Genomic DNA, 21,825 nt, shown 5'->3' with positions numbered 1-21,825 from the left:
ACTGTCCTGAATAGACCCATATCCCTCCGTTCAATCCAAGTATGATCCTAAGAGTTGTCCAATAGAGACTATTGGTTTAGAATTCTTTGATAATACAGTGTTCCCTTGACTTTCGCGGTTCCAACATTCACGAAAAGTCTATACTATGGTTTTTCAAAAAATATTATTAAAAAAATACTCTGTGTTTTTTTTTGCACACCAAGGGTTTTCCGGGGCCACCCGATGTACAATTATGTGTGTTTTAATTCTCCTCCCCCCCCACCCCAGCCATCCTGCTTCTTTAAATAAAAGCTCCAGTTCCACCCCAGCTTCCCGATCCCTCCCCTTTAATTCTCGGAGCGTTGGTACGCTCCACTTGAAGCCAAGCCTTACTGCCGCCCGCTGCCGCCACGGTGAATGGGGCAAAGCCCCCAGCTTCCTGCCCCTTGCCCCTGCAGGTTCTGGAGGTAAGTAAAACCAGGAATGGAGGAGGGAGAGGGAGGAAGGAAGGAAGGGAGCATCTCTACTTCGCGGAAATTTGACTTTCACGGGCAGTCTTGGAATGTATCCCTCGTGAAAGTCAAGGGACCACTGTATAACCAGAATGTCCTGAATGAAGAAAATAAATTAAAACAAAAATGAGTTTCAGGATAAAATACTGTAAATGAAGCATAAAGAAAAAAAATATCCCCATGGTACAAAACAAAATCTGTACTTTTGGGTGGTAAAAGGGTTTAATGGAGCTTTTCCTTTTATATCCCATTTCCTCCATTTGGAATGTTGCTTCTTCATCACAAGGTATAAATTAATTATGGCAGGTCTTTCCAGTAACTGGAAAGTGAAAAAGAAATTTAGGAAAACAGTTGGGGCCACATCTGTATCTGATAATCTCTTCTAAATAAATTAATGCAGCATAATTAATAGGTTGTGCATGCAATAATTTCATAAATTAGAAAGAAACAACCTTTTTTTCAGCTTATTCTTTTATCTCTTGCTGAGAAAGAGCAGGAAAATTTCTGTAGAAGTCTCCTTCAAAATATGAGCATCTACCAAAATTCCCACCAAAACAGATATACGGTATATCCTACACTTATATCCTACATATATCTCACCTGGTGATACTTCTTTAAAATGTTGTGCATCTCTGCAACATCTTCACTTGATACTGCCTTGATGACAAACCGCCGGTCATAGGTGGTAAGAAAGCGAACTCCACACCGCCCGTGGCTATCATTATATACTGGAGCACTCCGGGTCACAGAATTCTATGTGGAGATAAGAGAAGAAGAAAAAATCCATACATGGAAATGATGGGAAAGAGCAGACCAACTGGTTATTTCACACTTGTACAAAACTAGAGAGCCCATAGCCAATATTTCTCTGCTTCTATTTAGGCACATAAAAACTAAGGGCAGGCAAAAAACAGAAAGAGTATGAGTGACCTCCAACTTTCTGCCAGCTTCCCCATTGAGTTTTCTAAAGCAGTGTTTTTCAACCAGAGACATGGTCAGGTGTGCCGCGAAGCTCAGATTCCGAGACTGGAAGCCGAGCTTCCTTCTTCACGGTTTTTTCGCACCTTCCTTCTTCGTGGCTTCTTTTTCACGCCTCCCTTCTTTGTAGCAGGTGAGCTTTGGGGCCCGGCAGGAGGGTGCCGGCAGCGGGAGGGTGTCGGCGGCAGCGGCACCAGGCAGAAGCCGGGGGGGCAGCGGCTGCGAGCTGGAGCTCCAGGGCAGAGGCACCGGCACTGGCAGCACCCCGCCCGGCTGGAGCTTCCCTGGTGGTGTCGGCGGCAGGTGACCTTTGGGGCCCAGCGGGAGGGCACCGGCAGCGAGAACGCACCAACAGCAGCGGCACTGGGCAGTAGCTGGGGGGCGGCTGCGAGCAGGAGCTCCAGGGCAGAGTCACCGGCAGCGCCCTGCCGGGCTGGAGCTTCCCAGGCAGCGTCTAGTGACCTTTGGGGCCCGGTGGGAGGGCACCAGCAGCAGGAGCGGGAGGGCGCCAGCAGCAGGAGCGGGAGGGCGCCAGCAGCAGCGGCACCGGACAGCAGCGGCACCGGGCAGCAGCCAGAGGGCGGCGGCTGCGAGCAGGAGCTCCAGAGCGAAGGCACCAACGGTGGCGGCTTAATATGTTGCTGGACACCGTACATGCTGGTGCTGCAGGGCTGGCACTGGCCCGCTGGCTGGGCCGGGATGGAGGTGTCAGCCCCACGACCATGCCTAGCGCAGCGCCAGCATATACGGAGTCCAGCAACATGTCCCGCCACCATCAGAGCTCCCGCTCGTAGTCGACTGCTTTGCCGCCACCACACGGCTACTGCCCAATGCTACTGTTGCCAGTATGGTGTACGAGAGAGAAAGAAAGAGATAGCAAGAGAGACAGAGAAAGAAAGCAAGAGAAAGAGAGAGAGAAAGAAAGCAAGAGAGAGAAAGAGAGAAAGAAAGCAAGAGAGAAAGAGAAAGAAAGCAAGAGAGAGGGGGTAGGGAAGGAGGGAGAAAGAGCAAGAGAGGAAGGAAGGAAGAGAGATGGAGAGAGAAAGAAAGAGGAAGTAAGGGAGAGAAAGAGGGAGGGAAAGAGAAATAGAGCCAAAGGGAGGGAGAGAGAGAGAGAGATAATTTTTTTGTCCAAACTTTTTTTAACCACCCCACCCCCCCGCTAAATGTACCCCAGGATTTTGTAAACATAAAAAATGTGCCGTGCCGCGGCTCAAAAAAGGTTGAAAATCACTTTCTAAAGGAATCTGGCAGGGACCATTGGGCAGCACCCCTTCCATTTCCAGCAGGCTGGTAAGTAGCTGCTGATGAGTGTGAGAAGGAGCAAGGTATTGCGAGACTGGCTGGGAACTCTTACAGAACATTCCAAATAAAGATCATGTGATCACAGAAGCAGCCAGTAGCACTAAAGCAACCACACCTTCCCCAAATTTCATTCCTTGTGGAGTCCTGGACTTGTGGACACATTCTATAAATTAGCCTATTAGAGGTTGATTCAAATATTATCCCCCTATGATATATCATCTTACCTAACTAAAGGTCAGGTCAATGAGAATTTAAAACTAAACAGATGACAATCAAGAAGTATAGGGAAGAAAATATACCCCTGTATCTGAAAAAGTCTCTCTGATTCAAAGGAATTTTTGTTCAGGGTGGGAAGGGAGAAAGAATATTTCTTCACATCAGGAGTCCCCAATCCATGGGTTACAGCCTACTATCAGGCCTTGAGCCATTCGGAATCAGGCTGCTGAAGTGATAGGCAAACTTGTGCACAAACCCATTTATGCAAGTAGCAGGCAAAAACATGCACACACTCCATTTGTGTAATTGGCAGGTATGCATGCTAGCTGCTCATGCTAATGGAGCTGCATGAGCATATACATGCTTGCTCACCAGATCCACAGAAAAATCCCTTCTCCCCGCCACCAATCTACAAAGCCAGAAAGGTTGGGGAACTCTACTTTACAATATTTATTCTTTAGTATAAGTTTCTACCATTTATTTTCAGCCTGGCACATTTTTAAATATATAATCTTTTTGGAGGAAAATAAAAATACAATCAACATAATAAATACCATATTTTCAGAATATAAGATACTCCGCAGTATAAGATGCACCTTAGTTTTGGGGAGGAAAAAATAAATATTCTATCTCTGCTTACCAAGATCAATCGGTCTCCATCTGGCTAGCGTCCTGTCAGTGTGCCAGAAAGTTCAGGACTGTTTGGAAACTGAGACAATAGTTGTGTGAGCAAGGAAGGAGACAGCAAGGAACCTGGACGTGGCTTAGCTATGCAGTTCTGAGTCTGTGCTGAACTGTAAACCAGTCTGTTGCTCAAAACTGAAACTGAAACTCCTCTCCTCTGCTTGTGTTTTGTAGGTTGGAAAACCTGCTTTTGGTATTGTATATTTACTTCATGTGTTATATTATATATAAAAAGAAGTTATTGAATCCTGCTGAATCAGTTAATTGTGTGTGTTTTCTGGATGTGATTCCTGCTGCAAACTCTGAGCCTTTGCAACAAATAGCAAACAGTCAGATCAGCTTCAGCACATTATTGCAGCCTGATTCAGCATGAGCAGCCAATACCCCCCAATCAGGCTGCAGGGATTGCCACTGTCTATTGCCTCCTCTATGCCTATATTTGGCTATATTCGGTGTATAAGATGCACTCATATTCTCAATCTCCAATTACAACAAAGCCAGAAATACTTTCATAGCATAAAATTGACATATCTCAATAAAAGCTATTCATTTGTTCCCTACCTGATAGTCCTGATCATCAATCCCAAATCTTTCCCGGAGATTTCGGAATACCATTGGACAATACTCCTTAAATTTGAAGCGGCTTGGGAGGTTTTCTCTGAAAGTAGTCACAAAAAATTGGTGATTAAATACTGAAAATAAATAGAAAATTAGAACAGGACAAAACAGAATTTTTTATTGGCTAGGTGTGATCAGACACACAAGGAATTTGTTTCTGGTGCATAAGCTCACAATGTACATATAAACATCAAGTAATAGATCATAGGTTATAATCATAATAACAATAATTAAATACAAGTTGCAAACAATAATTGATAAATTATAGGAAATCAACAGAATAGGAAAGATAAGAAGATGAAAAAAGATGAGATGTGAGACAGTGCTATGTTAAGTGTTCAGCAAAGTGATGTCACTCTGATTGTATATGTCTGATTCTGCATGCAATACTCTATAGTGGTGTCCTAAGGCGATAAATAGAAATGAATTATGTCCAGGATTTTCACGATGTGAGGGGTCTGTAGATATTTTCTCAGTCTTCTTTCTGGTTCGTGTAGTATACAGATCTTCAGTGGAAAGCAGGCTGGTTGGGATCATTTTTGTGCAGTTGTCCACTGAAGTCTATATCTGTCCTGTTTGGTTGCTGTGCAAAACCAGATAGTTAGAAAGGTATAAATGATGGACTCAATAATTCCTCTGTAGAACTGCATGAGCAGATTCTTGGTAATATGAGTTTTCTGATTTGACACATAAAGAACGTTCTTTGTTATATATTTTTAATGATGGTTCTAATGTTAAGTATCCAATTCAATCATCCTTAGAGATAACAGAACTAGAAACCTGAAGGTCTCTACTGTTGATATTAGTGTGTAAAATTTAAATATACATACTAGATTAATATTATTTGTTAAATTTATTTGCTGCTTATCTCACCACTGGACTACTCTAGGTGGCTTACAATAATAAAAAGAAAGAAAAATGAAACACAGAAGTTAAATAACAGAATAATAAACAACGAAAGAGGAACACAATGAGAATAAAACATGAATATAATAATCAAAAAGATGGATGAGTGGGAGCAGAGAGTAAGAGTAGGAAGGGTAGGTGGAGTATGACATCAATCTAGCAGCCACCTCCAGCCTAATCTCTATATCTCCAGTGCAGAACTCCCCTATTTGGTTCTCAGGCTAACCAGCGGAGCCTGATCTTCAGAGACATGTTTTGATTGAGAATATATCTTAACACTGCATGTCTAGTTCTACATTTTTTGCATGTAACTATTTTTTAAAATGTGTAACTAAGTACTGTACATTTGTGATGATGAATTCAGACTTCATTGGCACAATGTTCTCCCAGATATTCTGGAATTCTGATTGTGTTGTTTGGGAATTCTGGAAATGTAATGCAAAGCAGCTCAAAAACATTTGATAAAAATCAGGTTGGGTATGTGACTATTGGCTGCCTAATCAAAAACTGTGATTGACTCTTGCTGACTGATTATCCCTATAATGAAGTTATATTTGTTAATGCTGACACTGGCTCAAGAATTTTTAAAAAAATCTAAATGAATAAAAAGAAAGACAAAAATGATATATATACCACTATGGCATTAGAGAAAGATTAATCAGGTTTAATTAAAACAAATGAGTTGAAAAGTAGCAGTTGTAGAATTTCTGACCTCATATATTGACTGAAAAACCTAGAAAAGAAGCTAAAATTTATGGCCAACAGTTAATTTTATAAGTGAATTATATAGGCAAAATTGTTCAAAGTCTTCAGTAATTGATGTTGTCATGAAATACGTTTTTGTCATTTCATTTCCTTTTCTTCAGAAGGATAAATAAATTATAGTTTTATTCCACTTTACATTTAAGATTGTTTTTCTTTCTTTCAAATTACATTTGTCTTTTCAAATACATATAATGATCAGTCCTAAATTTTTCCCTTCATTAGATTAAGATTGACAATCTCTTCTGGGGACTACTAGTAGGAGGATTAGACTAAATCTACTCAATAAGTAATCATGTTGGATCAGCCATCTGGATGCATTTGGAGAGCTCACAAACATGGACTGAAAAGCAATAGGCCCTTTTAAAGTGACTTTCCACAAACCCATTTAAGGCAAATTGCCAATAAATAACCATAAATATTACTCACCCCTGATCCTATGTGTATTTTTTCAATCTCTCTTTTAACAAAACAAATAAGCCTAAATATTGTACATGTCTTCTAATTTATAGGGGAAGGTAATCCAAAGCTACATACTTATATGAGGCAAAAGTATAAGAACTTGTGCTTTCAATAACTGGTGTGACTTTCTTGGACAGCAATAATTGCAACCAAATATTTCTGACAACTGTTAACCAGTATTGTATATTTGCTGGGAAAAAGTTTAGCCAATTTCTCCTTACAGAATAGCTTCAATTTAGGGATAATGGGCAGCTTTCCTTGCATGAATTTGCTCACTCCAGATCTTTCTACATTTCTATAAGATTAAGATCAGAACATTGACTTTGGTCATTCCAAAACAATAACTTTCTTCTGCTTTAATTATTTTTTGGTTGAAATGACTGTGTGTTCTTGCTGAAGGACCCACTTTGTCTTGCGCATCATTTCATGGACATATACCCAGTCATTTCCCAGCACACGCACACACAAATACACACTGCCTCTCTGTCTAGTTTTTAAACTTGGGTGGAAAACAGATTATTTTAGGTCATATTTCTGCAGAAAATGAACATTCAAAAAGATTAATAAACTTTTAAACATTATTATATTAATATACTGTAATAAATATACACTGTTCAAAAAATAAAGGGAACACTCAAATAACACATCCTAGATCTGAATGAATAAAATATTTTCATTGAATGCTTTGTTCTGTACAAAGCTGAATGCACTGACAACAAAATGGCATTGATTGTCAATCAGTGTTGCTTCCTAAGTGGACAGTTTGATTTCACAGAAGTTTGATTTACTTGGAGTTATATTCTGTTGTATAAGTGTACCCTTTATTTTTTTGAGCAGTATATATTACACAGTTTTTATATATTAAATACTGTAAAATATATACAGCATTTCTATCATGTTTTCCCTTACCTTCCTTTATTCCAATATAAAGTGTTTGAATGATTGTGGCTTTTTCTCAACAGGATGTTATTCTGGCCTCCTTTTTTGCCTCTTGTCTAGTTCTAAAATATTTTTCTTAAGGGTGATATACAATAGCCCAAGTAAACTTTCATTGAAACTTTGTATAAGGACATTATTACACAATTTTAACAGCTTTATGTGCAAGTTGCCTAATGATTCCATGCATGGAAACTGCCTGAGGGGAGTTCTCTGTCAAGTACTTGTATGTAATAATAGTACTACAAAAAAGTAGTACAATGTAGTACAACTGTCCAGATGCAAACAGTTAAGTTTCATCTCTATTTGCTATCCCAAAGCACATTGTCAACATCTATAAAACATTTTATTTATACGAGATCAGATTATTAAAAAGTTATATTCTGTACAAATATTAAAGCAGACTATTTATTTATTTATTTATTATTTAGATTTGTATGCTGCCCCTCTCCGCGGACTCGGGGCGGCTCACAACAAGGCCTAAACAAATCGTAACAAATCCAAATAAATTTAAATATTTAAAAAAGTTTTTTAAAAAACCCCAATATACTAACAAGCACACACACAAACATACCATACATAAATTGTACATGCCAGGGGGAGATGTTTCAGTTCTCCCATGCCTGACGACAGAGGTGGGTTTTAAGAACTTTACGGAAGGCAGGGAGAGTAGGGGCAGTTCTAATCTCCGGGGGGGTGTTGGTTCCAGAGACTCGGGGCCGCCACAGAGAAGGCTCTTCCCCTGGGGCCCGCCAACCGACATTGTTTAGTTGACGGGACCCGGAGAAGGCCCACTCTGTGGGACCTAATCGGTCGCTGGGATTCGTGCGGCAGGAGGCGGTCTTGGAGGTATTCTGGTCCAATGCCATGAAGGGCTTTAAAGGTCATAATCAACACTTTGAATTGTGACCGGAAATTGATCGGCAACCAGTGCAGACTGCGGAGTGATGGCGAAACATGGGCATACCTAGGTAAGCCCATGACTGCTCTCGCAGCTGCATTCTGCACGATCTGAAGTTTCCGAACACTTTTCAAAGGTAGCCCCATGTAGAGAGCGTTACAGTAGTCGAACCTCGAGGTGATGAGGGCATGAGTGACTGTGAGCAATGAGTCCCGGTCCAGATAGGGCCGCAACTGGTGCACCAGGCGAACCTGGGCAAACGCCCTCCTCGCCACAGCTGAAAGATGGTTCTCTAATGTGAGCTGTGGATCGAGGAGGACGCCCAAGTTGCAGACCCTCTCCGAGGGGGTCAATAATTCCCCCCCCCCCAGGGTAATGGACGGACAGATGGAATTGTCCTTGGGAGGCAGGACCCACAGCCACTCCGTCTTATCCGGGTTGAGTTTGAGTCTGTTGACACCCATCCAGGCCCCAACAGCCTCCAGACACCGGCACATCACTTCCGCTGCATCGTTGACTGGACATGGGGTGGAGATGTAAAGCTGGGTATCATCAGCGTACTGATGATACCTCACCCCATGCCCTCGGATGATCTCACCCAGCGGTTTCATGTAGATATTAAATAGCAGGGGGGAGAGGACCGACCCCTGAGGCACCCCACAAGGGAGAGACCTCGGAGTCGACCTCTGACCCCCCACTAACACCGACTGCGACCGGCCAGAGAGGTAGGAGGAGAACCACTGAAGAACAGTGCCCCCCACTCCCAACCCCTCCAGCCGGTGCAGAAGGATACCATGGTCGATGGTATCGAAAGCCGCTGAGAGGTCAAGGAGCACCAGGACAAGGAGCACCCCTGTCCCGAGCCCGCCAGAGATCATCCATCAACGCGACCAAAGCGGTTTCCGTGCTGTAACCGGGTCTGAAACCCGACTGCTGGGGACCTAGATAATCGGCTTCTTCCAAGGACCATTGGAGCTGGAGCGCCACCACCTTCTCAACAACCTTCCCCATAAAGGGAAGGTTGGAGACTGGGCGATAGTTATTAAGTATGGCTGGGTCCAGGGAGGGCTTCTTGAGGAGGGGGCGCACAAGCGCTTCTTTATAGAGAGTTGGAAAAACTCCCCTCCCCAACTTACCTTGCCCAAGGTAAATTAGTTCTCATGAAAGGAGGCTCCTATATCTAAAATTTCATCATTCACACTGATTAAATTTCTTTTTCTATTTCACTAGATAAGGTAGGTACCAGTTGGAAAATATCATTGTCTCCAACTCTCCATGGAGGACAAATGATATTTATCAATTGAATAAACATGTTAGTGTAGGTGTAAAATTAAAACGTTAGACTGAGACTGGGGATATCCAGAATCAAATAATCTTTAGCTTTAGCCATGTAAGCTCACAGGGTACTTTGGACCAATTTATCTTTCTCAGACAGCCTATTTCACAAAGGTGTTATGGGAAAAACTGACAGAGGTACATATGATATGTACGTATACCATCTTGAACACCTAGAAGAAAGGTGGGATTACTTAAAAAATAAATAAATAAATTTGTTTTAAAACTATATGAAAAGCATTATGCATAAAGGGTATAGCCAAAACCTGGGTTGGTTACTGGACTGAATGAACAATGATTATTGTAAAATTATATATTTTTAATTAAAACAGTACGATGCTGTTTAAAAGACACAAGCTACAAAAAGCAATTTGGTGATTTCATAACAGTTGTCCAGAGCTCAAGAAAGAAAGACTATTTGCAGCTTTTTTCTAATTTGCAATTACTATCCTCTTAACTACATTAAAATGTCAGAAGACTTCTGAAACACATTCTGGGTAGATCCACAGATTCTGACATGCAAATCATATATAATTGCTAGAAGTATGTTCCAAGCAATTTTAATGGAAAATGTAGGCTAAAACTCCTTCTAAGATTGGGGTCTTGATGGGATTTCACAAGATGAACAGGCCGTGATGGATACCCTAGACCAGTGATGGCAAACCTTTTTTTCCTTGGGTGCCGAAAGAGTGTGCACATGTGCTATCATGCAAGTGCAAGTGCCCACACTCATAATTCAATGCGTAGGAAGGGCGAAAACAGCTTTCCACGCTCCCTGGAGGCTGGAAAAGCCTGTTTCCCAAATTCTGGTGGGCCCAATAGGCTCATATTTCACCCTCCCCAGGTTCCAAAGGCATCCCTGGAGCCAGGGGAGGATAAAAACACCCTCCCCCATCCCCTTGGAGGCTCTCTGGAAGCCAAAAATGCCCTGCCAGAGCCTCTGTGCAAGCCAAAAATCTGCTGGCTGGAACACACATTGGAGCTGAACTAGGGCAACAGCTCATATGCCAGCAGATATGGCTCTGTGTGCCATCTGTGGCACCTGTGCCATAGGTTCACCATCACTGCCCTAGACTAACACAGATCACATCTACCAACCCACATTGCGCCATTGTGCAGATTATAGTCTATTCCTTCCACATGCCAATACAACCTCAAAAATGGCCCTCATTTCCTCAAGGCCCTCTGGCAACAACGACTCATAGCAGTGGAAAGACCTGCCCAAAGGCAGAGGGTGCTGTCTTCAGACTTTGTTTGAATGTTGAACAGTCAACATTCAAACAAGGAAAACAGATGCTTGACTAGAAGAACTGCTGACTGAACTCAGTAATATGCATTATGATATCATTGGATTATGTGAAACACAACAAAAGGTCAAAATTTAATTGAACTTGATAGGATTGGGTATTTACACTAGAGGTGGCTTTTTCATCAACCAAAGCTGAAAGAATCTGCACTAAAATTTTAAAGTATATTAGATAAGAATAGCTGAATACATCATTCAATTGAACAAACAATACAAGCTTCAAATCATCCAATCTTACACTCCAATATTAAGCTATAATGATAATGAGATTTTGAAGAGTGTTATGACTATGTAGCCCACCTTCAAGATAAAAGAAAAATGCCAATACAAAATACTAATGGGTGACTTTAATGCAAGAATAGGAAGAATACCTGGAGAAAAAGCAACTGGCCCATATGAAAGTGTGACCGAGATAATAGAAATGACAAACTAGTAGATTTTGCTAGCAGAAGATGGATATAGAAGGGTCCATCTGGCTACACAAGCAAAGTTCTCTAAATCATGTCAAGTGATAAAACCATACTGTCATCAATAGAATGGTACAAGCTAAAGTGTAAACTACTGGAAAAAAGCACATAAAAATGATAAAGACATCATGGAAAGCAAAAATAATTAGTTATAAGCTATCAGTGCCAAGAAGTGTATAAAATGAAATAAAAAATATTTCCAACAAGCATTTTAAAATAAAAAGGACATAGATATAAAGCTAAAAATGAATGTAAATTCCAAAAGGCATCATAAATACAGAAATAGAAGGTGTCCTGCAAATCATTAGCTAGGTTAAAAAGCCACAATGAACAATCTATATGGCTCCTAAAGTACACAGCTAGATGCATCAAAAACAACGCTAATGCCTTTCTCCCTGTGCAAAGCATTGTAACCTATTATTTCTTTGATTTCTACTACACTGTATCAAACATGACACACAGGATAGATCTAAAGAATAGGAAGGCATAAAGAGAGGGAGAGAGATACTTCTTAAGTATGCTTATTTGGTACAGAAAAGATTTTATCCTCTATGTCCTGATTTTATCAGAAAATGAATTGTAGTCCCCAATCATATCTTTTCACGGCTGGGCATAGAACACATTCAAACAAATGAATCATGCTGAGTTCAAGTTCCTCTTTTATTATAGTTGTGTTTCTTTCATGCCACATTGTCTTCTGCAACGCTCTGATTCATGTCATTATATATTCATAACAAGCCATCTATTCAGATATGAAGCTAAATGGGGAATGGGAGAGTATATCTTAATCAAAAATATTTATTACTCACTTATTGAAAAGATGATTGTCCACTTTAATCTTGCTGTAGGCTTTAAAGTCATCTGGCATTAACATAACAGGGACAGGGACATTACTCAACTCATTAATCTGCAAAAGAAATGCAACATCTAAACAAGATGTGAGGGGAAAAAGAAAGGAAGTCACCTGAAATTTACTGGCAGTTTCAACATTAAATAAGTATGATCAAGAAAGTAGTGTTATGTTCTATGAAAGGGGTTCTTCTATTTCTTCTCAATAAATGAGAGAAAAAATCATAGGTATCTGAGTGTGCTAGACTATATCATTCTAGATTATCATTGTCATGAGCAATTGCTATCACCAGTTTATAGTTTGCATAATTTAGATGACAGTTCCTTTCTGTCTCAATTTTTAATTAAATAATTATTTGTCCATTTTAATAATTTCATGTCTGTCCTAATCATTCATACTTATAGTTAATCATCTGATTGTATTTTGATGTTAAGATGTGTTTGAAAGTATGGTAAGTACCTGTAAAATGTTATTTTTCTTATTGCCATGTTTATCCAAAAAGACGACTCACCTTGAAAAGAAGACCTATCCTGTTTTTGAATGCATGGGATCAAATTAATCTCCACCCACAAAATTAGCCCTAATTAAGACCCCGCAATGCAGGTGGTAAGGTGAGGTAGACAGGTAAAAAATAAGTTAGGGTGGGTGGAGCCGCCCTACTTACCAGGCCTCGCACATCCCGACACCTGCCTCTCCTTCTGCGGCCTTTTGCTGCCATTCGCACGCATCATCCTGACATCTATTTCGCATTCAGATGCCCAACAGAAGGCATCTGCAGCCAATAACAGAGTTCCGGATCAAAACAGAAGCCAAGGCAATGCGTGCGAGTGGTGGCAAACAGTTACAGAAGTGGGCCAGCAGCGGGCTCCTGCTGGGCAGGGTTGTTATTGCCACCGCCATGAATTGAGTCAATAATTACAACCCTCCAAAAAAGGCAGTGTAGACATTTTTTCGGAGAATCAAAAGAAAATAAGACCTAGCCTTCTTTGTGGAGAAACATGGTAATTTATTTTTTCTAACTTCGTGTGCTATACTACATATATATTTATATTTGGCCAATAATTTTCTAGCAGATAAATCATCCAAAACAAGATGATAGATGATAAATATATTCAACTCTAATTGTCAGGTATTTCTATATAATAGTATTTTTTGCTACTGCAATAACAATAGATGGTTTTTCACCACAATGTAGTATACAGTATAAACAAATTAAACTAAATAAAGTGACTTGAAGAAGACCGTTTGTATAAATAATAGTCACCAAACATTCATATTCACTGCAAATATTCACCAGTGATTTCTAAATAATTAAGCCTATTGCAATTGCAGTTGCATGAACCAAGTTTAATCATATACATAATTTCCCCCAATCCCAATGCAGCATCCACTTTTTCAGATCAAGTCAATATTGATTCATTAAGAATTGACTGACTTGTTTGTTGCCCGATGTGGATTGAAAGAGAAGTCAACTTGTATGTCTAAGACAGGATTAGAACTCAATGTCTCCTGGTTTCAGGAGAGTTGCCTTAACCTTAACCAATAGACCATATTCCCTGTCAGTTAAGCACCTACAGATAAATCTTGCTTAATTTCTATTCTTTAGCAACAATGGTGCCAAATAGACTTATTACTACATCTCAAATTTGAGCCCACTTGGATCAATCTTAATTTACAACTGCCCACTTACACACTGCTGCTACTACCTACCTGCTACTAAATTCACCATTACACCATAAGTCACTACTGCACTGACCAGGGCCTTGTTTTACATCAGTGTAGCTGATGTCATTCTTATGTCCCACCCAAAGCCCTTTACAAAAGATGTTTGGCATATGAACAAAACCCTCAGCATAAAAGAACCCTTCTAACCAAATCTTCTTTCACATGCCAGGCTTGTGCTGGACCTTCATGAGAGAAGGTCCCAGCTGAAGCAACTGGGGTGTGCATGTGAACCTGAGGCCCAGGTTGACATGCAAATCCTGGCTGGGGTGGGAGAGAAGTCTTGACTGCACTGGCCCAAAAGAAGGAACAGCAAAAGAAGGCCCTGGCTGGTACCGCATTGATATAAGATGTAGGAGTAAGGATTGGGTGGTTGGCAGTTAGTGGGTAGCCAAAAGGGGACAGATTAGAGAGAAGATAGGCAAATAAGGGAGTTCAGGAAGAGACAGAGGAGGCAGTCCCTTATCTTACCAAAGCATAGAGAGGGGAGGACATAGTTGGGAATGGCTTGGATCTGGATGGGTCCTCACCTAATGACCCGTGAAATTTAGTTAATGACAGCAATGAGAATTTCCAGAATTGACAGTGCTAAGCAATGTAGTCATGTGATGTTAAACATGCAGTTAAGGGACTGCATCTCTTAACAACTGAAATTATGGTCACATCACAATTAGTCTGTTAACCACAGACTACTTGTGTGCTCATTGTTGAATTAATATTCCCAGCAAACTCAGGAAGCATGATAGATTATAAAAATAGTAGGATTTGTAGTCTGTCAACACCATAATTTCCCATTCAGATATGTACATGCAACATACAACAGGGCTTGTAAGATTAATTTTTTTTAAATTGCCACTCCAATTGTCAGGACTGCTACTATGAAAAGAAATATTCTCAATTTCTTTGGGATCATCTTACTAACTAAACCTTGTGAAGTTTACTTGTAAATATTTTTTAGTAACCTTCCTCTAAACTGCACCTTTTCAGATATTCTGGGGCTACTAGTTGACAATGATCACTGTACTGGGGTACAGTTCTGTCCCTGGACTATGAAATGGCAAGAGCTTTTTATTGCATTGTACAACTGAAATAAAGCACAAATATATTCAGAATCCAACAAAATGATTTATCATAATATTTATAGATATTTAAGAATTATATAGTATTATTCTAGATATTGAAAAAAATTACCGTTATCCCTTCTTAACTCAGAGAACTTACATTCCTGCTTTATGAAGATAGCTATCCAGGCAAGCAATAATTTAAAATACAGGAAATCAAAACTCATCCTTGATAAAGAATATGCAAAAAGGGATTTACTGAACCCAGATGACAACATAGGTTACAAAAACCAGAATCTGCTGCTGAAGATTTGAAGCTACAATTCTATATACAGAGCAGTGTTCCTAAACTTAAGAGTCGACTTCTGAATAATCTCCTGGTTTGTTCTAGTAACTAAAATTGTGAAGTAATCCTGATTTTGAAGAAGGGTGATTCAACAAAAATATTGTTCCTTCTTAAATCAAGTTCAGGAAAAGCACAGCTTTTAAAATAAGTTAATAGGTATGTACAATACACACCCACATGCTACCTTTCCATATAATTCCCTCTACCATGTGTGAGAAGAAAGATGATAGTAAAGGATTTTCTATCTTCTGTAGAGGAAGACTGAAATTCATTCAACACAGAATTGCTTCCCCTGTAATTATTTTAGAAAAATCTACCTGCTGTCCAGGTATTTCTTTCTCTATTTTCCAATATTTGTTTTAATACAAAATATGGATTGTAATATTTATGTATGTATGTATACTCCAATATATATAGTAAATACATAATAGTTGCATAAGAGACAAATATTCAGCAGCAGAATGCGCCTTTCTAGTGGAAAGGTCTTAAGTTCAAAGAGGTGTGAGGTGAACTGTGTAGATCTTGCTCACCGTATGGTTGACTCCCCACATAAGGACACTCAGGAGCGGTTCAGAGGCTCGAAAGAGTTTCACTTTCTGGCAGACGAAATGCTTCTTCTTTGTCTTGGTCTTGGAAGCACTGAGAGCAGCACCTATAGCTGAGCCAGCGCTTGCAGCCACTGTGCCTCCAGTACAGTTTGAAGCCATGGCAGAGAATGGATCCTTGGGGCTGCTTGAAAAAATATTAGTCTTCTCCTAAAAGCAGAGTTTTTTCATGCCTCTCCTTGGGCCCCTCCAACCTGGGCAGTCATGTCAAAATGCTCTTCAAGAAAAGGCCCAGGCTTCTGCTCCTCCAGTACTCAAGCCACTCTCCCTCCTCACTCTTTGAAGATAGGACTAGTATCAGCTCAAAATGGCACCACTGGGTACATAAGCTGGTTACACTCGACACCTTGCAAGGTACCACTAGACTCTCATTGATACCGCCATTGATACCACCTTTTAAAACTTGAAGTGCTGCTGCTTCTTGCCTTTTCCCGACCTTCAGATTACAGTGGGCCGTTAAAGGCACCGCTTCTATTCTTCTCCGCTCAGCCGCGGCTGAATATCATTCGAATCCGAGGTACTTCTTTAATTCTCCCTATCAGTTCCCCAAAATGGTACCATCCAGCTCTCCCTTTTCCATCTAGACCAGTCCTTGCAATTAAGTCAACCTTATCCCTCCCCTCCCCCAATTAAAAAAAGCGTTCACAGCGGTACAACCTCCGCTCCACCCGTCGTTCTTCCGTTCTTTTCCCTCCACCTAATTCGGTGGAATAGATAGGAGATATACACACAGGTGCACATGCACACGCACCAATCACAACAGTACCACCCACAGGCACACACCCTTCCCCTCGGTGCAAGCAACAGTTCCGTTCAGAGAACCGGGCACCGCACCATAACTCCCCTTTCACACCATAGTTAAGATCCAAGCCCCACCTCCTGTCAGTTATCAAATAGTAATGTCTACCTCCCACCCCAAGTGAGACTAACCTTAAACCCCCTTTATAATATAGCTCGATTAGTTTCACCCGCTATGAATATATCGCCCCACCCCATCTTCCCCCCCATGCTTCCCTTTCCGTGGTTTGTTCCACCGCAGAACAAGTTGTGCCATCGACTCCTGCGCAAAGGAGGCATCAAGATGGCGACGAATAAAGGGAGGGGAGAGCGGAATGTTCCATTTCTGTTTGAGAAATTGAAGGAGAAAAGTGTTGTGCGAATAGCTTGATTAAAAAGAGTCAAGACATTATGTTGTGATAAAGCAATGTGGTTTGGATGAAATTTTTAAAACAATGTGCAGTTAGCAAATCCATCAACTTTTTCTTTAATTGCTTTTCTTGAAAAGATAGTTTGTTCCGAATAGAGTATTGTATCAAATAGATTGGCATTTCTCCGTTTTACGGACCAAATAACCAATCAACAACGGAGCACCCACAGTTATGAATGAGAAATTATGACTGTATGTCACAGAAGCGTTCTATTTAGAGACAACGCCACCTCTGGTAGGAGTAGTGGTTGCTATAAGAATAAATGAAAAATTATTCGATTTTCTGCAGAATATCCGTTTTTTGCCATCTTTAAATCAGTTAGACTAATGAACATGTTGATTGGGTACACATTTATGGTCTTGTCTTTTAGATGGAAAACCCAGTCTCTGTTTTTCTCTACTCTGACTTCCGATTCATTGGGAAGGAGGGACCTATCCCCCAAATAATTAGAAAAAAGTAGGTTTCTTTCATCTCCCCAAAGTTTTGGATAGGCTCGTTTTTTGCAAAGTCAAGATATCTATTACTACGATTACTACTACTATTCTAAGTTTTTATTCAGCAAACATGCAACTCAAGGTAACTGAACATTAAAAAATGCATCACAAATACCATTAACTGGCACTGATGCTTGATATGGGTTGCTTCCACTGTCCTAGGTATAACCAAGTACTTCTTAAGTGATATATGAAGTTCTAAGTAGGGTAGTCTTTTGCAGTTCCATTGGTGTTGCAGGAAGCTGCAATTTCTTTATGTATTTTATAAAATTCTTGGTCATGGTGCCAACTGCCCTGATTATAAAGAACATCACTATTACATGTTTCATCCATAATCATTTAGTTTTGGTGACCAGGTTGCGATATTTCGTGATTTTTTTTCCCTGTCTTTTTCTTTGACTCTGGCCTCTCCTGGTACAGCAATATCAATAAATTATACACTTTTATTTTTGACAACTGTGATATAAAGTTTTCCAGACAGCTGTTAATATAACTGTGGGATAATAAGTCAAATGCTTTCTTGTAATCAATCCACACCATATATAAATTCATTTTTTTTTCATTTTGTATTTTTTAGTATCATTTAGAATGAGCAGTTGATCTTTTGTTCCTCTTGACTTTTTATAATTTCCTTTTTGTTCTACTGGATATAAATGTTTTTCATCAGATTACTGAATACTGAATTTGCCAGTATTTTTGTAAAAGGTTTGAACACTATTGGTAGACAAGTAATTGGGCGATAGTTGCTTGGTTCGGTGCTCTTTTCTAGATCTTCCATTATCAAATATGTTTGACTAGCTATTAACCATTCTTCGCTTGTTGCATTTTGAAGCATTACATCAAATTTGGTCAGGTGTTTTAGTCTTCATCCAGTCCTAGTGCACTCCAGTTCTTTAGTTCTTTATTTGTTTTGCATCCATATCAGTTGTTATTACAATTTTCTCCATTCTGTTCCATGTTGCTTGTTTTTTAATATCTTTGATCCAGGAGGCAGTTTCATTGTGTTCCACTGGGTATTCCCTCAGTTCTTTCCAAAACTTCAAAAAAAAATTCACATGGGTGAACATTGGGTTGAACTCAATTTTCATCAAGTGACTGGTAGAAGCGTTGGTTTCTTCTGAACTGAACATGTTCAACCTTCAAATATTTCTATTTTCTTTGCTCTTTCTTTTCACATTGTTTTAGTTCTGCCATGATTCCCATTATTATTTTTTCATCCAGGTTGTATTTTTTACATAAACTTTTTTTCATAAACTGAACAATAGTTTTATAACCCAATTCTTACTTACCGGTACTTTCTTACTTTCAAGTACAGTATTTCAAATTGCTGATATCTCCTTGGAATTTTAATTTTTTTTAATTTTCAAGTGATATTTTCCATTGTAGTATATAGGAAGTTAGCATCCACCCTTCTCCTAGAAAAGTAAAACATTTTAGGAAATATTAAAAAGGTAGAATATTTCCCCTAAAGGAGAAATAGAATTCTTAAGACAGTAACTCAGCCCCAACTCTCTGCATCCAGCAGCTACTTTGGTTATTTACAAGACAAAAGGCTTGGCCAGCTTATCTACAATACAAAAGACCTTCATCCTCAGGATATAATAGGATTAGCCCCCTACCCATCTCACCACTTAGCACTGAGAAGATTAGTATATCATTTAGCAAGATTCAACCAGGCCTGGGACCTAAGTTATCTTGCACCCTACTTGATAATGATATTGTAGATAATTGGTTTGTGAGATTTTGCTGCAACCATTGATAAGGATATCCATTGTTTCATCTTTCTTGTTGCATAAGCAACGTTTGCTGTTGTTACTAACATGTTGGATTTTTGCTTTCATGGCTTGTTCTTGAGCAGCCAAAATGAAGCTTTCAGTTTCTTTCTTCAGAAGCCCTGATCTCAAACATCATGTTGGATTTGTATCTACCTTTCCTTCAATGCCCTTCAAGTATTGATTGTACATAGGCTTCTTTTTCCAGTTAGAAACTTGATGTGTAATTGTTTCTTTTCAATATTCTGCTTTCAATCTCATAGTTTTTAAGAGGTTTTCTTAGTTCACCTTCTTCATTAGAGACTGCTTTGCTTTTTTAATGTAATCATTTAAGCCATGTTTTTTTTTCTTCCAGTTTGTTTCAGCTGTAAGAGTCCTCTGCCCCTTGAGATCTAAGCAAGTACAATCTCCTTAGACTCAAGGTGGCTTACAACATGTTAGTAATAGCACTTTTTAAAAGAGCCAGCATATTGCCCCCACAATCCAGGTCCTCATTTTACCCACCTCAGAAGGATGGAAGGCCGAGTCAACCTAGAGCTGGTGATGAGATTTGAACCGTTGATCTGCAGATCTGGTCAGCATTAGTGGCCTACTCTACCTGCTGCGCCACCCCATCTCATTATTACAGGCACTGCCAAGGTATTAAGTGCCTTTATGTCTGCGGAGAGGGGCGGCATACAAATCTAAATAATAAATAAAATAAATAAATGATATTTCCTCCACTTAGCTTTGATCTCAAAATTTTCTGAACTCACTTTTGCTGAAGATTCCTTGATGTTGTTATGCAACAGGTCAGAAGCTTCCAAAACTCCCAAGTATTGTATTTTCCTGAAAATATGTCTATTCAGAAAATAAGTCCTAGCTTGATTATTTGGGGTGGTCCTAATATGTACCCTACTCCAAAAGTAAGCCCTAGTAAAGGGGAGGACGTGGCAAGCACAGGAAGCAGCCCTTCCCTTCCTCGGTTAGCTAATGGCAGTTGAAACATAGAAACATAATGGCAGAAAAAGAGCTCAACTAGTCTGCCCTTTTACTATTTTCTGTATTTTGTTTTAGGATGGATATGTTTATCCCAGGCATGTTTAAATTCAGTTACAGTGGATTTACCAACCACGTTTGCTGGAAGTTTGTTCCAAGCATCTCCTACTCTTTCAGTAAAATAATATTTTCTCACATTGCTTCTGACTGTACCCCCTTGTTTTTATATGTTTTACTTTAAGCATGGTTTTAGTGTTTGTACTTATGTATTATTTTTTATTCTGTGTGGGAGAAAAATAAAATTTCTGTTTGAGATTGTGCCCCCTTGTTCTTGTGTTCAATTTCCCATTAAAAACACTTCCCTCCTGAACCTTATTTAACCCTTTAACATATTTAAATGTTTTGATCATGTCCCTCCTTTCCATTCTGTCCTCCAGATTATACAGATTGAGTTCATTATGTCTTTCCTGATAAGTTTTATGCTTAAGACCTTCCACCATTTTTGTAGCCCGTCTTTGGACCAGTTCAATTTGATCAATATCTTTTTGTAGGTGAGATCTCCAGAATGAACACAGTATTCCAAATGTGGTCTCACCAGCGCTCTATACAGCGAGATCACAATCTTCCTTTTCCTGCTTGTTATACCTCTAGCTATGCAACCAAGCATTCTACTTGCTTTCCCTACACCCTGACCACATTTTGAGACTGTCAGAAATCACTACCCCTAAATCCTTCTCTTCTGAAGTTTTTGCTAACACAGAACTGCCAATACAATACTCAGTTGGGCCTTTAATCGTGACCTGCGGATCAGCTGAGCTGATTGGGAGCTGCCTCTCATTCTCTCTGGACACCTGGTATTTCTTGCTCTCTGCCCTGCTGTGGTACCAGGCAAGTTTGCAGCTGAGGGCCGTTCTCTTCCGCAGTTCACCTTGTAGCTCTGGAACAAGGGACAACCAGTCTCCTTCCCTCTGACCTCTACCCAACTGCACCTGCTCTTTCTGGCCTTGCAAGGATTCTTCGGCCTCTTGGCTGCCTGCTCTCGACCTGTCCTGCAGCTTTGGCAGGCAAGAGCTTAGTAGTGGTCCTGCAACGGGATGGAGGAAAGGGAGATCATTCTTCCTCCTCCATCCAACTGCTCCTGTCTGGTGTGGGGCAATTATTTTGAGTGCATATGGGGAAGGGGTGATCCTCCTCTCCCTTTTCCAGACAGATGTCCCTTCCTGCAGTGCGACATTTGTCTGCAAGAGGGAGGGGAAGAATACCCATTTTTCTGCCCCACATTTGTCAATCCCAATGCAGGGACACCTGCAGGGACCTGCAAGGCTGCCATGGAGCTGCTGCCTGCCAAAGCTGTAGCTAACCTAACCAACTTTCCATTGGCTTTAGGCTCAGATCTTATCCTGGACTCAGGATAAAATGATC

At 40.2% G+C, this 21,825-nt stretch overlaps 1 protein-coding gene across 5 annotated transcripts in view; it reads right to left on the bottom strand.

The window, feature by feature from the left end:
- The window catches only part of PIP4K2B (phosphatidylinositol-5-phosphate 4-kinase type 2 beta), a 39,163-nt gene extending 22,271 nt beyond the window's left edge, over nucleotides 1–16,892 (bottom strand). For 2 of the 5 annotated variants that reach the window (XM_070729724.1, XM_070729727.1), the window contains exons 1-4: nucleotides 15,877–16,868; nucleotides 12,177–12,274; nucleotides 4,236–4,332; nucleotides 1,092–1,244 (exon numbers count right to left, since the gene is read on the bottom strand). In XM_070729724.1, the coding sequence (XP_070585825.1) occupies nucleotides 1,092–1,244; nucleotides 4,236–4,332; nucleotides 12,177–12,274; nucleotides 15,877–16,053 (525 nt within the window). In that variant the 5' untranslated portion in view covers nucleotides 16,054–16,868. Of the gene's footprint in view, nucleotides 1–1,091; nucleotides 1,245–4,235; nucleotides 4,333–12,176; nucleotides 12,275–15,876 lie in introns of all 5 variants that reach the window. The other 3 variants (XM_070729723.1, XM_070729726.1, XM_070729725.1) reach the window with 3 other exon arrangements.
- Nucleotides 16,893–21,825: the final 4,933 nt, after the last annotated feature.

This window comes from Erythrolamprus reginae, chromosome Z (genome assembly GCF_031021105.1).
Source record: "Erythrolamprus reginae isolate rEryReg1 chromosome Z, rEryReg1.hap1, whole genome shotgun sequence".
Lineage (NCBI taxonomy): Eukaryota > Metazoa > Chordata > Lepidosauria > Squamata > Dipsadidae > Erythrolamprus > Erythrolamprus reginae.
Note: the sequence above shows the minus strand (reverse complement) of the source record. Positions and strands in the feature narration are given on the sequence as shown.